Below are 17,699 nucleotides of genomic sequence, written 5' to 3'. Positions count from 1 at the left end.
TCGGAAATACATGGAGGAATTCATTCGGAAAATCCTTCGCAAAATTCCAGGCGGAATTACATCGGAAATGCATGGAAAAATTCCTTTGGAAATTTCCAAAGGAATTTCTCCAGGAATTTCCGACAGAATTTCTCCTGGAATGTCTGAAGGAATTCTTCCAGGAATTTCAAAAAAAAATCCTTCAGGAATTTCCAAAATAGTTTCTCCAGGAATTTCCGAAAGAATTTCCAAAGGAATTTCTCCAGGAATTTCCAATGGAATTCCTCCGGAATTTAAAAAAAATCCTCCAAGAATTTCCGAAGGAATTCCTCCAGGAATTTCCGAAATAATTGATCCACGAATTTCAGAAGGAATGCATCCGAGAGATTCCGGAGGGATTTCTCCAGGAAATTCCGAAGAAATTCCCCTAAGAATTTCAGAAAGAATTCCTGCAGGAATTTCCAAAGGAAACCCTCCATGAATCTTCAAACGAATTCGTCCAGCAATTTCCGAAGAAATGCCTCCCGGAATTTCCGAAAGAATTCCTCCAGGAATTTTTGAAGGAATACCTGATGGAATTTGTAAAGCAATTCCTCCATGAATATTCGAGGGAATTCCTCTTGGAATTTCCAAAAATAAAATCCAAAAAGACGTACCGAAAGAAGACCTCCAGGAATTTCCGAAGGAATTCGTCCAATAATTTCCGAAGAAATTATTCCAGCAATTTCCGAAGGAATTCCTCCTGGAATTTCCAAACGAAATCGTCCAGAAATTTCCGAAGGAATTCCTCCAGGAATCATAAAAAGCATTCCTCTAAGAAGTTTAGAATGATTTTTTCCCAGGAATGTCCTAAGGAATTCATCCAAGGATTTTCTCAGGAATTTCTCTATAGATTTCTGAAAGAATTCCTCCAGGAATTTCCGGAGGTATTCATCCAAGATTTTTCGAGGGAACTCCCCAAGGAATTTCCGAAGGAATTCCTGCAGAAATTTCCGAAGGAATTCCTTCAGGAATTTCCGAACAAGTTTCCGAACGAATTCCTTCAGGAATTTCCGAAGGAATTATTCCAGGAATTTGCGAAGGGATTCCTCCAAGAATTTTGGAAGGAATTCCTTCTGGAATTTTTTAAGGAATTCCTCCAGGATTTTTTGAAGGAATTGCTTCAGGAATTTCCGAAGCAATTCCTCCCGGAATTTTCGAAAGAATTCCTCCAGGAATTCCTAAAGAAATTCCTTCTGGAATTTCCGAATGAATTCCTCCAGGAATCTCCACAGGAATTCGTCCAGCAATTTCCGAAGGAATTCCTCCCGGAATTTCTAAAAGAATTCCTCCAGAACTTTCCGAAAGTATTTATCCAAGATTTTTCGAAGGGCCTCGCCAAGGAATTTTCGATGGAATTCCTCCAGTAATTTCCGAACGAAGTCCTTCAGGAATTTCCGATGGAATTTCTCCAGAAATTTCCAAAGGAATTCTTACAGGATTTGCGAAGGGATTCCTCCAAGAATTATGGATGGCATTCCTCCAGAAATTTCCAATGGAATTCGTCCAGCAATTTCCGATGGAATTCCTGCAGGTATTTCCGAAAGAATTCATCTAGGAATTCCTAAAGGAATTTTTCCTGGAATTTCCAAATGAATTCCTCCCGGAATTTCCGAAAGAGTTCCTCCAGGAATTTTTGAAGGAATTCCTAATGGAATTTGTAAAGCAATTCCTCCATGAATATTCGTGGGAATTCCTCTTGGAATTTCCAAAAATAAAATCCAAAAAGACATTCCGAAAGAACACCTCCAGGAATTTCCGAAGGAATTCGTCCAATAATTTCCGAAGAAATTATTCCAGCAATTTCCGAAGGAATTCCTCCTGGAATTTCCAAAGGAAATCGTCCAGTAATTTCCGAAGGAATTCCTCCAGGAATCATAAAAAGCATTCCTCTAAGAAGTTTAGAATGATTTTTTTTCCAGGAATGTCCTAAGGAATTCATCCAAGGATTTTCTCAGGAATTTCAGGGTGTCTTCTCACAACACAAAATAAAATTCCCTGAGTTTTCCAGGTTTTTCCAGATGAAATTTTAAAAGTTTATAATTAAAAAAATATCCCAAATTTTCTAAAAATTATAAAGGGTGACTTAGGGTATCATCGGCAGGATTGTTCTCTTCGTCATGAGGGATTTATGTCGGCCAAATTGCCTGAAACTTGATCATATTCAGCTTGGTTGGGAAGGATTTGATGCCAACTGTGAGTTCAACAGGTTTCAAAAAAAAAACCTCATGACGAAGAGAACAAAACGTCTGAGAATACGTAAGTTCCTCTACTCTTCAAATATTCTTACAAGTTATCTGAGCGTGATTCCTGGAATTTCTTCCAAAGTTTCTTCCTGGCTTTCCGCAGGATTCCTCCTGAAAATCCATCCAAAACTATTCAAAGTTTCATCAAGAATGTCATTGGTTGAGCCTCGTAGCCATGTGGTTAGAGTCCGGATGGATGAGGATTCGATTCCCGCTCCGAGCGAAGCTTCTTATCCGAAGCCACTCCGTGTTAAGTTTCGTTCAATCGGTACACCCGCCCGGCTGAAGCCAGTGTAGTGTCCGTATTTTTTAGTGGTTTTCCGGGATAGCTATCCAATAGTTTATGTCGGGATTATTACCGATAGTTTTCCGATATGTCTCCTGTTTTCCTCGCGGAACTTCGTCCGTAGTTGCTCTTAGGATTCCATCAGGTTTTCAGAATTCCTCCTTGGATGTCCTTAACCCTTATGTGGCCGACAGGGTACCCAGCGCCCGTTTAAAAAGCACGGTGTAGAAAAAAGCAAAAAGTTTGTCGGACACATAACGGTTAATATTTCTTCTCGGGATTACTATCACCTAGAACTTTTTTCGAGATGTCTCATTTTTTTCAGGTTGCGGAGTTTCTCGCAAGACTTTATTTGAATTCCCTCGAATATTTCTCTAGGAATTTCCAATACATATTTCGTAAGTTATCTCAGGAGACATTCTGAGGAAACCCCGTAGAAGAATCCCTGCAATAACTTTGAGAGAAATCCCTAAAGGAGTATCCGGCATCTCAGGACAATATCTGGTAAAGATTCCGGGAACAATTTTGGGAATAATGCAGAGAATATCTGTAAAAAATCTCAGGTGGATTACTGCAAGAAATCCGGAACAACTACAAGGAACAGCCTGGCTCTGAAAGAATGCAAGAGAAGTATTCAATGAGAAATATCAGCAAAAACTCCTGTGGAAATCCCAGAAGGCACTCTGGAAGAAAGCCCAGGATAAATTAAGAAAAACTCTGAGAGACATCTCATGACCAATATCGGAAGGAATCTGCTGAGAGAAATTCCAGGAGATACTCCGAGAGTAATCTCAGATAAAACTTCAAAATAAACCTCGCGAAAACTTTTAAGAGATTCCTGTTCTCTCGTGTCCAGGAAGAACATCTCGAACAAAGCCCAAAGCAATTGTTTGAAGATATCACAGGAAAAAAATGAAAGAATTCTTTTGAGGAACTCTTGCAGTAAATTCGTGGAAACTCCTCCAGAAACCCTTGGAGGAACTTTAATAGAAACCCCAAAAATAACCCCTTTAGCAACTCTGAAAGAAATTCTGGGAAAATCTTCTGGGGAAGTCCCAAAAGAAACACCGGTAGGGATCGCGTAAAATTTCCATGAGAAATGCCGAAAGAAATTCAACGATTTATCCCGACAGAAAATCTTTTAGAGTATTCGGGATAAACCCTGGTATAAATCCTACGAAGAATTCTTTGAGCAAAACACTGGAGGAACTCTGTGAAGAAATAGCATCCCCGTGAAAAATTCCAGGAGAAATCGTTTGGAATTCAGGAATCCTGAAAGGTATCTGGAAGTATACCTTTCCGGAAAAAAAAAATCAAAAAGGAATACCAAGAAAAAATGCGTCAAAAATGCGGAAGGAATTTTATAAGAAATCCAGGGAGACATTCCAGGATGTATTTCTACAGAAGTTCCAGAAAGAAACCCTGACGGAATTTCTGAAAAATTCCTTGTAGCGAAATTTCTATATGGATATTTTTTACAGGTTTTTATTCATACGACCCAATTTTTTTTATCGGAGTAAAATTCCCTGAGTTCTCAAGATATTCCCTGAGTATTCCAGGTTTTTCCCTGTCAAATGAAATTCCCTGAGGATTCCCGGTTTTCCAGGTTTTTCCAGGTAGTAGACACCCTGAATTTATAGATTTCTGAAAGAATTCCTCCAGGAATTTCCGGAGATATTCATCCAAGATTTTTCGAGGGAACTCCCCAAGGAATTTCCGAAGGAATTCCTGCAGAAATTTCCGAAGGAATTCCTTCAGGAATTTCCGAACGAATTCCTTCAGGAATTTCCGAAGGAATTCTTCCAGGAATTTGCGAAGGGATTCCTCCAAGAATTTTGGAAGGAATTCCTTCTGGAATTTTTAAAGGAATTCCTCCAGGTTTTTTTGAAGGAATTGCTTCAGGAATTTCCGAAGCAATTCCTCCCGGAATTTCCGAAAGAGTTCCTCCAGGAATTCCTAAAGAAATTCCTTCTGGAATTTCCGAATGAATTCCTCCAGGTATCTCCACAGGAATTCGTCCAGCAATTTCCGAAGGAATTCCTCCCGGAATTTCTGAAAGAATTCCTCCAGAACTTTCCGAAAGTATTCATCCAAGATTTTTCAAAGGACCTCGCCAAGGAATTTTCGATGGAATTCCTCCAGTAATTTCCGAACGAAGTCCTTCAGGAATTTCCGATGGAATTTCTCCAGAAATTTCCAAAGGAATTCTTACAGGATTTGCGAAGGGATTCCTCCAAGAATTATGGATGACATTCCTCCAGAAATTTCCAATGAAATTTCCGATGGAATTCCTGCAGGAATTGCCGAAAGAATTCATCTAGGAATTCCTAAAGGATTTTCTCCTGGAATTTCCGAATGAATTAATCCGGGAATCTCCAAAGGGATTCGTCCAGCAATTTCTGAAGGAATTCCTCCCGAAATTTCTGAAAGAATTCCCTCGGAGTTTCCTGGAATCTCCGAAGGAATTCCTCCAGGAATTCCGCTAGGAATTTCCGAAGGAATTCCTGCAAGAATTTCCAAAAATAATCCAAAAAATATTTTCTAAAAAAATCCTTCACGACTTTCCGAAGGAATTCCTCCAGGAATTTCCAAAAGCATTCCTCCAGGAAGTTTGGAATTATTTTGTCCAGGAATTTCGTAAGGAATTCACCTAAGGATTTCCTCACGAATTTCTCTATGGATTTCTGAAAGAATTCCTCCAGGAATCTCCGAAGGTATTCATCCAAGATTTTCCCAAGGAACTGCTCAAGGAATTTCCGAAGGAACCCTTCAGGAATTTCCGAAGGAATTTCTTCAGGAATTTGCGAAGGGATTCCTCCAGGAATTTTGGATGGAATTCCTTCATGAATTTCCAAAGAAATTCCTCCAGCTATTTCCGAAGGAATACCCTCAGGAATTTTCGAAGATATTCCTCCAAGAATTTCCGAAGGAATTCCTGCATACATTAAAAAATACAAGGATGCAGGAGAATTTTATTTTTACTAGTTAAAAACAGCTCTGATCATCTAAGTTTTTCGGTTAAGTTAGAATATAGTTGCTCGGTCAGGGGTTTTTGGGGTAAGACTTTAGATTTTAATAGTTTTATGTTTTCCATATATACATATACATCGCGTCGGTTTTGTCGGTTTTGGATATGTACGGCGGAAATAGGAACAAAATGGCATGATATAGAGGGTATAGGGTGTTGAACAATCCCGACAGATGTTTCACATTCATTTTTTATTTCTATATATTACTGAAGGTTAAATCGGACAGAATATATTCGACAAATAATCTCCCTCGGTATTTATTCTGTATAAAAATTAAAAAAAATCTCTTATCATAAAAGCCACCAAAATTGTTCAATGAACATTATTAAGATTCTTTCAAGTTTTCCTGCTAGAGTAAGTAATTCAGGCTCCTCTTGAAATTCTCAAAATATTAAGTCAGTAATTCTGACCAAGATTCTGACATGTTTTTTTAGGAATTTTGTCCACAACTCTGCTCTTAGTGTTGTATAAAAAAAATCATTTGGGAGTAACGTATGAGGAGTATTTTAATTTATCCTTCCCAAATTATGGCACACGACGGCTGGTCGCGACGATTATGGTCTAACAAATCAGCAAAACTTACAATATACCTAGCATCTTTATTACATCCGCGAACTATGCATTTGTTCCATGTGGGCATAGCGACAAATCTTTTATATTATTTTACCGTTTCATGTTGTTTCCCATCATCCGCACGGGTGCCCACCGCAGGCCAGCCAAGAAACCGTTAGCTGCTGTTCGATCGCGGTGGCGCGCAATAATTTTGGAAATGTTTTCATACAAATGCCTCTCAATGTAGATTTTTGTATGAAACCCCCTAATATTTATATACCATTCGACTCGTTATTAGTTTCTGAGCAAAATGACCGTACATAGTTATATGATAAAACGCATTTTTACGGGAGAAATCGTTGTGCAAACACAAAAATTTGCGGCATGGGAGCGGTTTTCCTACCAAAAATTTTGGTGTTCTCGAGAGTCCAACTTTTTCAAATTTTGAGTAAAATCAAATATTTTTTTATGAAAATGAAGCCCAACATCTCAGCTACAGCGTGATTTGTTTTATATTTCGATATCTCTTTTCGTTAATTTTTAAAAAATCGAAACGTGCGCCGAAGTCGGGTTTTACCGGCCCGCCCGGTAAGCTTCCCCTTAACAACAGCTAGTGTGTACCTACGATGAGGAAAAGTGCTTCTACAGTGGAACGTGATGCAGCAGTGCTCGCTCGTTCTCGTTCGTTATACTTGGGAGCAGGCTAGTTGTTGGGGAACTCGTTCTGAAATGCACCATTATTGAGATAAACTGATTCACCAGCGGAATAGACCTGAATAGACCATCGATGTACAGAACTATGTATATATACTACCAGAAAGACAAATGGAAATCAAACGTGTTCGCGACTACCGACGGTTACCTCCAGTGGCCAGTGTAGTCCAGTATAGTCGATCCCAACGAAACTAGAAGGTCGGACATTCGGCGTCAATCGTTGCTCAGGCAGATGTGGTGCCATTGCACTAGATCACTTTTCAGGATTCACAACTGCGAGCAATGCGATCTACAACCGGTCGAAGATGTGCAATCTAGAAACGTTGACGAACTTCATTTACAACGGTTTCAAAAAGCACCTAGGTTTTTTTCACACGTTAGGCTAGATAAGGGATAAGTGAACTCGGTTTCATGATCATAGAAATTTTGAGTCCAGTTCATATCTGATGACAATTCGGCACCTACATTTCAATTTCATTTTCTGTTATAGTAGGGCAAAAACAAGACTTCGCCCCCCTTCATAACTTAAAAATCATATATTAAAAATGAAATTTGTATGGAGGGGGCGAAGACTAGAGCAGTGGCGAAGTCTAGTGCTTTTACCCTACTATTTAGACGAAATTCAACATTAATCGCTCTGAAGTTCTCACATTCCAAATGGTCGCCATTCTTGTGAATGGAACTGCTCGAGTAAGCGAAAGTTTAAATAAAAAGGAACACTATTTGCTAAGCAGCTTGTTAGAGGTTGTTTTGTAATTTTTAAGTCACTTCGGAACATGAAAGTTCACATAAGGTATACCTATATAAAAATGCATAGTTTTTGGAAATCTTTAAGAAACTCTTTATGGATTTGGTGGGTATATCACTGTAGAAATTCCTTCAGAAACGCATGGAGGAGTTCCCGAAACAATCGCTGGAGCTTTGATTTTTGGAGAAAACCTTGGAAGAATTTGTGAAGAAGTTCTAGAGTAATTTTTAAATGAATCGCAAGAGATATCCAAGAAAGAATTCGTGGAGTCACTGGAATCGTTAGAAAAATTTCTTGTAGAAAATCCGAACGAACCATTGGTATTATCGTTATTGAAATCTTTAAAGGTACCTGAATACCTGAAGGATTCATCGAATTCTACTAATTTCTTGAAGGAATTTCTGTAAGAATTCTGGAAAGGTTTTTTTTTGTTTGAATTTCTGAAGTATTCATTTTAGGTATTCCTGAAACTTTGAATGGCTTATTGGACGAATTTTTTGAAGCATTACCAGCAAAAACACTCAACGGATCCCCTGGGGAACTTCTATAGAATTTCTTAGAGGAGTTTGAGTAAGAATCTTTGAAAAAAAAAAAACTTGCAGGAGTATCCCGAAGGATTTCTTGTACAAAATTATAGATAAAGTTCCTGGGGAAATCGTGTATGAAATTGCTTATTGAATATTTAGATATTTGATTGATGAAATCATTAGGCTGACACAAATTTAATTTTTACTTTTTGCCTTCTCCCCCTTCAAAAATTTTTGGCTCAAAATGGCATTTTGAGGAGGCAGATAAAAATATTTATCAAAATATCGAGTCTTGCTAAAAATTCTTTAACAAATCCGATGTGTTTTTAATATTTTTCTGATTAAATGCTTTATTATTTTTATCCCCTCCTCTCGACCAGCCAAAGAGTGGTGCGACAAAAAGCGAAATACATATTTGTAACGGCCTTAACTGCCCCCACTCGCATAACTGTCCCATATGAATAGGAATGCCAGCAAAGATGGGACTGTTATGCGAGTGGGGGCAGTTAAGGAATTCAAAAAGAATACTTGAATAAAATCAGGGCCCATATAGCCGAGGCGGTAAACGCACGGGTATTCAGCATGACCATGCTGAGGGTGACGGGTTCGATTCCCGGTCGGTCCAGGATCTTTTCGTAATGGAAATTTTCTTGACTTCCTTGGGCATAGAGTATCTTCGTGCCTGCCACACGATATACACATGCAAAATGGTCATTGGCAGAGGAAGCTCTCAGTTAAAAACTGTGGAAGTGCTCATTGAACACTAAGCTGAGAAGCAGGCTTTGTCCCAGTGAGGACGTTACGCCAAGAAGAAGAAGAAGAACTTGAATAAAATCATAAGAGGATTTATTAGATGAACTCCTAAAGTAATCTTTGCAAAATATTCTGAAAGAATTTTGAAAGGCATTTTTAAAAGCATCTATGAAATAATTCCTTAAAAATTTCGAATAAAATCATGGTAGAATTCCTAAAGCAATTGGAAAAACTGTTAAATAAATATAATAAGGTATGCTTTGACAAATGATTGACAAAACCTTAACAGCAGTCCCAAAAAGATCATTGAAGAAATTCTGGATGAATCTTTTGATATTTTTTATAGAGGAATCATAAACAAATTCTGTAGAAATTCTCGACTGAGATGGAAACTTAGAATGATTTTTCAAAAGGTTTCTCAAAAGAATTTTGAAGGAGTCCTCCAAAAAATCGCAATAGGTATTTTTAGAAGAGTTCCTAGATGAATGCTAGCAAAAATCTTTATGGAAACTCCTAGAGTAGATAGATTTTATAGAATTTGTTGGAGAAATTCCAGAAGGAATTCCTATAGATTTCCTTAGAGAAATATCTGTAGGAATCCATGGAGGAATTCTTGTATTATCATCCAATGGTTTCTTTCGAAATTTTCTGGAGAAGTTCTAGGATGAATCTCTTTTTCAAAACCTTAGAGAAACTGCTTGAATAATCCTTGAAGATTTTTTTTCGAAAACATCGTTGCTGTAATTCTTGAAGGAATCCTAGGAGTTCTTGAAAAAAATCTCAAGAAAGCTTAAAAAACACCAAGATGAGTGAAGAATGCTCGAAGAAATTTCTTGAAGAAATCACTGAAAGGCTTTATGTAAGAGAATAATTGAGAAATCCTTGAAGAATCTTTGAAGAAATACATCATTTCCATGGAAATCATTAACCCTTTATAAGGCAGTAACAACTATATTGCCACCTACTGTTTGTATTTTTTTTTATATTTTATATTTTATGACAATATATTTCGAACTTTTTTTTTGGTTTACGCAAAATTGGGATTACTAACAACGCTTGGTATTTTTTTGTTACTAAACAAAGCTATAACAACAATTTGGAAGCCATTTGTAGTCTCTAAATTAGCTAGTTCTTCACGCGGTCAAGTGAAGAAAATTTGCTCAAACTTTTTGTAAAATTATAAATTTAGTAAACATTTTAAGAAAACCAAATTATGGGTTGACATGAGCTGAACTACACAGTTTATATTATGGATTAAGCCCTAATCTACTCCAAAATCTATTTTCCGGTATTTTGTCGAAGTCAAAAGAAGAAAAGTACCCTAAACGGGCAGTGGCAAGAATATTGCCACCAGCGCTGGTGGCCTAAACGAGCCACCTCAAATGCTCGTTTTTGGGGTAAACGGGCAGTGGCAACTGTATTGCCACCTAGATTTTTTAGAGTTTCTTTCTAATCTAATCTAATCTAATCTAATCTAATCTAATCTCACACTAACGCAGCCATTACTTGAATGCATCCTGGAAAATGAAGACTTTTCAAGTCTATCATTTTTCTTGTCTAACGGCCAGGCCAACTGCGCAGCATGTACCGCAGAGAAGATTTCAAGGGATAGAAAGATTTCAAGGGATAGAAAGATTTCAACATAGTCATCATTCTACACCTTGAAATCGAGGGGAAAGATGGAAGCGTGGACCTCCCGTACCAAACGCTTCCAGATAACGATATAGATATTTAAACATGTTCGCATGTTTTAATATGATGATGTATACGGTGATTTGCTAAAAAATATTGATTAGTGCGCCAGGAATGGTGGTATGATTCTTCACTGAAAAGAGAATAAAAGATTAAGTAATACATACTGAATAAGGCATAAGTGATACACTCGTTACAGTTACTATTTTTAAAACATGGTATTATTATACAAAAAAATACCTGAATCCTCCTGAAACAAAAAGGTTTATTAGCAGTTAAAAACAAAACATAAATTAACCTTCCGTAACTCGCGCGGTTGGCTACTTGCGTCAGCACCACGCTAATGCTGAGTACAAAAAGCGAGATTTTTTCAACGTGTTGTACAAAATACAACAGCGCGATCGCTCGAGGGTTAAAACATGACCATTACAAAAATACATCAAATTTTAATCTGGTATGCTACCACTTTAGGCAAAAAATAGCAAGATTAAAATTTGATGCAATGTGGTAGATCTTACACCGTAACGCACCGTTCTAAGGTGATCTACCCACGTTACGGGATTAGATTTTTTAGAGTTTCTTTCAAACAAAAATTGCTTTATACATTAAATCATGTATATAATCATTTCCATAATAGTATGCGTTGACAATTCTTCTATTTTTCTCAGCCTTATAAAGAGTTAATGGAATATTTGGAGGAACTTCTGAAAGAAACCTCGTAAAATTAAAGAAATTGTAGAAGGACTATTCTATCGACCGCACAGAGCTATGGAAAATTATGGACGAGAACAGCTTTCCCGGGAAGCTGACTAGACTGATAAGAGCAACGATGGACGGTGTGCAGAACAGCGTAAGGATTTCGGGTGAACTATCCAGTTCATTTGAATCTCGACGGGGACTACGACAAGGTGATGGACTTTCCTGCCTACTATTCAACATCGCCCTGGAAGGTGTTATGCGACGAGCCGGGCTCAACAGCCGGGGTACGATCTTCACGAAATCCAGCCAATTTGTATGTTTTGCGGATGACATGGATATTATTGCTAGGACATTTGGAACGGTGGCAGAACAGTACACCCGCCTGAAACGTGAAGCAGCAAAGGTCGGACTGGTGGTGAATGCGGCTAAGACAAAGTACATGCTGGTAGGTGGGACTGAGCGAGACAGGACAAGCCTTGGCAGCAATGTTACGATAGACGGGGATACTTTCGAGGTGGTAGAAGAATTCGTCTACCTCGGTTCCTTGCTAACGGCTGACAATAACGTGAGCCGTGAAATACGAAGGCGCATCATCAGTGGAAGTCGTGCCTACTATGGGCTCCAGAAGAAACTGCGGTCAAAAAAGATTCACCCCCGCACCAAATGTACCATGTACAAGACGTTAATAAGACCGGTGGTTCTCTACGGGCACGAGACGTGGACGATGCTCGAGGAGGACATGCAAGCACTCGGAGTTTTCGAGCGACGGGTGCTAAGGACGATCTTCGGCGGCGTACAGGAGAACGGTGTGTGGCGGAGAAGGATGAACCACGAGCTCGCTGCACTTTATGGCGAACCCAGCATCCAGAAGGTAGCCAAAGCCGGAAGGATACGGTGGGCAGGGCATGTTGCAAGAATGCCGGACAACAACCCTGCAAAGTTGGTGTTTGCTAACCATCCGGTTGGTACAAGAAGGCGTGGAGCGCAGAGAGCACGATGGGCGGACCAGGTGGAGCGTGATCTGGCGAGTGTTGGGCGTGACCGACGTTGGAGAGCTGCAGCTGCAAATCGAGTATTATGGCGGCAAATTGTTGATTCAGTATTATCATGAATTTGATGTGAACTAAATAAATGAAATGAAATGAGAAGGACTATTCTTCCTCTAGCGGAATTCCGATATTATTTCTTGGACGAATATCTGGTTCCGTAAAAATCATTGGAGATTTTTTATAGTAATTCTTTTTGAAATATCTTAAGAATTCTTTGAATGATCTTCTAGATGAATTCTTACAGATGTCATTGATAGAATCTTTGGTGGATTTCATCAACAAATATTTCGAGACATACTTTATGAAGCATTTGCAAGCATTTTTTTAAGCACTCTGAAGTATTTTTGAATACATCCTCGGAGAAACACTGTAAGAATTCCAGAAGGAATGCTAAGAGGAATACTGAATCATCCTTGCAATAATCACTTAAAAGATGTTTGAAAACAAATTATTCTTCAAGGCAGATTTCTTAAAGAAAACGGTATAGTAATCTTCGAAGGAATTCGTATAGGATTACTTGGTGGAATTCCTAAACTTTAGCGTGAAACAGCGGACAGGAATTGGAACTTGGAATGTATTAACCCTAGCCCAGCAGGGTAAACTGGCACAACTAGCCAATGAGGCATGCCGTATGAAGCTTGAGATCCTAGGACTCAACGAAGTCCCTTGGCCGAACTTTAGAGAACACAGATTGAAGTTGGGCCAATTTCTGCTATACTCTGGCCTACGAGGTGAACACGTTCCTCGCAACCGTGGAGTTGGTTTCCTGCTCAGCGCTCGCGCCTACGCAGCGCTCATGAAGTGACCTATTAATGAGAGGATAATTGTAGCCAGATTCAGAACACGGATTCGAAACCTTACCATGATCCAATGTTACGCGCCAACCGATGCTGCCGAATTGCAAGACAAAGAGAACTTTTACAGCCAACTAAACGCTGTGGTGGACAAGATCCCGAAAGGTGATATCAAGATCCTAATGGGCGACTTCAACGCGAAGGTTGGTTACGACAACTCGGATTATGAGCACGTCATGGGACGCCATGGTCTCGGAGAAATGAACGAAAACGGAGAGCTGTGTGCAGAGTTTTGTGGCAACAATGACATGGTGATTGGGGGATCGCTCTTTCCTCTTCGATCAGTGCACAAAGTGACATGGGTTTCCCGTGATGGCGTCGTGGAAAATCAAATCGACCACATCTGCATTAGCCGAAAATGGAGACAGAGCCTTGTGCGGAACAAACATAGCGCTGACATTGCGTCCGACCATCATCTCCTAATCGGCGAGATTCGACTGCGCATTGCTAGGATTCATCGGCATGAGGAGAAAATCGGGCGCCGGTTCAACACACGCCGACTGGAAGACGTTGCGGTGAAAAGTTCGTTCGTCGAGGAGCTAGAGAACCGTGCTGCGGATATTTCAGAAGGTGGAAGCGTAAAAGATCAGTGGAACGCCATCAAGAACTCCTTCATAGCCTCCGGCGAGAATAATTTGGGTGAGCTACGCACCCGGAGAAAGTAGTGGGTAACAGATGATACCTGGAGGAAGATAGAGGAACGAAGGAACGCCAAAGCCGCGATAGGACGAGCGATAACACGAGGAGCCAAAGCCGTAGCCCGTCAGCACTATTCAGCGAGAAAGCCGTAAACACCGGTGACATCCGTCTCCTCTACGATGTTCCACATCGCCTTAGTGGGACCAAGATGAATGCTACGCTGCCCGTGAAAGACACGTCTGGACAGTTACTGACCGACCCGGCTGACCAGTTGAAACGCTGGTTCGAGCACTTTGGAAACCCTTTTCAAGTGTCGGCCACGCCATCAACACCTCAGCATGATCTGCCAAGGGAATTTTCAATTCAACCGTGAAATCTGTGCTGCTGTACGCCAGTGAAATTTGGTATGTATCAGTGAAGAACATCCAACGGCTGCGGGTCTTAATCAATAGATGCCTACGGGGTATGTGTTACGTGCATGCTGGCCTCACAATTGGATCCCCAACGTGGAGCTCCATTGTCGATGTCATCAAAAGCCGATATCGACAGAAATTCGGGAGCGAAAGTGGTGGTGGGTCGGCCACACTCTACGCAGGGGCGGATACGAAATCTGCAATCTAGCGTTAGATTGGAACCCAGCAGGACATCGCAGCAGAGGCAGCCTCAGAGGCTCATGGCGGCGCAGCCTCAACAACGAAATCAAGCAAGTCGACAGAAATTGGACCTGGCCACAGGTCAAGGCGATGGCTGGCAATCGCCCAGGATGGAAATCTTTCAATTCGGCCCTCTGCACCACCGTGGGTGCCCAAGACTGGAAGTAAAGTAAGTAAGTTATTTTCTAGGTGTTATTCATATAAAGTTATTGTGTTCGTTTTTGTTATTTTGTCTCCTATTACCACCTAATCAAGGGCATATCGAGGTATGATAGTATTTAAGATGAATATATGTTATTCACTTGCTATTCGTTTCTGCTCGGGTATACCTTTATTAGAATTTGATGCATTTGAATGAATGGTGGAACTGCTCGATTCCACGCTTTAGAATTTCGACCAAGATCTCATCCTTCCTTGCAACCTTATTGCTTTTCATTTCATTAAATTTTAGTGTTGGTGGTTCCACAGTTCATCATCAACTATGTTAATTCTATTCCTTCAAAGTTGCATTTTACCCCAATGTACCCTGCAATCAAACGGTCACCGTGTCGTACCACACACAGCAATCGCTCACATTTTATTTCTACTCGCCACCGTACGGTCAAGAATTATTTTTAATCTTCTTCTGTATTCCGCCAGCCAACGTTGTCTGTCGTCGTCGTCCTCGTCCGTCCGCGGCTATAGTCTTTGTCAAACGCAGTTGTTCAGCACATTCGGCATCTCGCTCTAGATTTTGAACTACATACATTATTTGCGAATCTTGCTGTTGTTCATCGCGAACAATTCAGTTCAGTTCTGTCTGTCTGTGCTTTCGTATCGCGCGTTGTGCGTTGGATCGTCGCCGTTGTTGGTCGCCGCCGTGGTTCTTTGTGGAGGAGTGTCCGAGTTCGAGTTCGTTGAATTTCCTGAAGTAACCCGTTCCGGCGAGAGTTATTAAACTGGCTCAGCAGAACCCGCAGCGAGCTGGCTACCCCGGAGTCCCGATCAGTTCCCGTGTCATAGCCCATGGCATGTCCGCGTATGTCCGCAAGCTGATCGAACACACCTCATCGAATCACTTCAGCGAACCAGAGACGAGAAAGTGCTACAAGACCGCTGTGCTCTAGGGTGGGGAGTTTCCTTGCTTTACGTAACGCGCGTGTTTAAGATTGGCGAGAGAAAATTGATTGGTAACGAATTGGCCAAATGAATATAGTTATTTGCATCTACCAATACTGTAACATCTAGCACGTTGATTGGATTCTCATACACACCAAGGACCTACCGTATTGGTCAACTCAGCTCAATCTACCCGGCAAGCTTAGGTGATTTGGTTCTGATTTGAAACGGCTGTTTGTAAATACGAGAAGCTTGTGGAGATCTATCACCAGGAAAGGAGAATAAGCCTCATTGATAGTGGTGATTTGTGCCCCCGTTCGACACAGCTCAATACCCCAAGTTCCCATCCGGTTCGGTCAGTTCGGTTCAGAGTCCGTACCGAAGAGGCAAGAGCACAACAAAACGCGCGCGTTCGAGTTTAACAACCTGTTTCACGGCCATCCCGAGTTATTAGTGCTGCTGGCTGCTCTACTGTTGCTCTATGTCTTGCTGCTGTCTGTCATCAAGCGGAACGTGATAGTGTGGTAGTTTCGCGCCAGCGTACAAAGTGCAACTGCAGTTGGACAAGTGCATTTTCGCGTTCCGTCGACGTGGGTGCATCCGTTCGGTCGGTTTTTGTTTTGGTTCCATTTTGGCGAAATTCAGACACTTTTCGTTCGGGATATTGAAGAAATTTCCGGGTAGTGATTAATAGATAACCGGGAGACTTGCATCAGTCAATTAATCGCGCGCGTGAACCAGTAATTACACGGTTTGGGAAAATCGCAACAACTTCGCTGAAATCTAGTTCAGTCAGCGTTCTCAGTAATTTGTGGAATCGTCCCTTACTGTGCCTGCAGTGAAAACAAAGCTCGAAGTGAATTTTCTCGTCAATTACCACACAAAAATCAATAAATCACATCCCCAACGTTGTGCATCCAAACCGAGTCAAGGTAACAAGTGAAACCTCATCATACCCACCCCGCATTGTATCAGCTGCGAGTGACGAATAGGACACGGAAACGACACGCAACAACAGCGGAAGAAGATGGCCCCCATTGCGACAACCAACGATCCCAAGCTGGCCCAAGCCGGCGAGGATGCCCTCAATGGACGATCGGATGCCAGCTACTACAGTAACCGTAAGTATCGAGCACTATCGGGATATAACAGGGAATCCTTACACGTATCTAGTGCAGTGCAACAGCAGCCCCAGCTTAACTGTCGTCAAGGTCGTTCACGTTTACAGTGAGGCGAAGAGAAATGCACTTTGTGCCCGTTTTGTTTGGGTGGCACAGGTCACGTGCGTACATCGGGTGCTGCCAGTGCAAAAATAGCTTGTGGGTGGGTGCAGTTTGCTGCCCATATTGTCGTGACCTAGTTTCGGAACATCGTCGTGTATAAAGGTGTTGAAAGGGAAATTGAAATTTCACAAGCACTGAAGCATTGCAGCTAGTCTATAACATTCGTCTGTATAAATCACACACTTTCATACAAATTTAGTTGATGTGCGCATTATCTTGACGCTAATTCAAACTATCTTAGATATTTGACGTTTTTGATTTTTTGCATACGTGACAGGACAGAGTTGTATGAAAATTCACGATGCATTGGTTCCATATCAACTACGCGAATGCGAAATTCCAGCTTAACTTAACAAAGGATATGCTAAGGGAAGCATACTTTTTAGAATTCCTGGAAAAGTCTCAGAAAAGAATCCTTGGAGGAATCCCTCGAGGAATCTTGGAAGTGACTCCTACAGAACAAATCTTGGAATGAATTCTGAAAATCGAATAAAAAATGTGTGTATGAATTCCGGAAGAAATTTCGGAAAGGATCCCTATAGGAATTCCAAGAAGACTCCGTGAAAAAAAAAATCTCTTGAGTAATGCCAGGATATATCTTGGGCGGAATTCTTGGAGGAATACCTATTAGGATGTATGTCGATATAAAAAAAAATCCTAAAGAAATTCCGGAGAAAGTTCATAAACAAAATTGGGAGGAACCTCTATGGGAATCTCGGAAGAAATTGTGAAAGGAAACCCTGAAATAGTCATGGAAATTCGCGGTAGCGACCCCTGTAGAAATTGCTAGTGGCATTTCGGGAGGAATCCATGGAGGTTAGTCCATGTAGGAATCCGTGGAATAGTTCCAGGAGAACTC

The 17,699-nt window shown here is 40.8% G+C and overlaps 2 protein-coding genes across 2 annotated transcripts in view; both read left to right on the top strand.

The window, feature by feature from the left end:
* Window positions 1–17,699, top strand: part of LOC109622675 (uncharacterized) — a 517,321-nt gene that overhangs the window by 106,534 nt on the left and 393,088 nt on the right. The gene's annotated exons all lie outside the window — the stretch shown is intronic.
* The window catches only part of LOC109413726 (6-phosphofructo-2-kinase/fructose-2,6-bisphosphatase 1), a 393,602-nt gene continuing 390,995 nt past the window's right edge, over window positions 15,093–17,699 (top strand). Inside the window, exon 1 of the mRNA XM_029873591.2 lies at window positions 15,093–16,678. Coding sequence (XP_029729451.2) covers window positions 16,585–16,678 — 94 coding nt within the window. The 5' untranslated portion in view covers window positions 15,093–16,584. The remainder of the gene's footprint in view (window positions 16,679–17,699) is intronic.

Source organism: Aedes albopictus, chromosome 2, assembly GCF_035046485.1.
Source record: "Aedes albopictus strain Foshan chromosome 2, AalbF5, whole genome shotgun sequence".
Taxonomy (NCBI): domain Eukaryota; kingdom Metazoa; phylum Arthropoda; class Insecta; order Diptera; family Culicidae; genus Aedes; species Aedes albopictus.
Note: the sequence above shows the minus strand (reverse complement) of the source record. Positions and strands in the feature narration are given on the sequence as shown.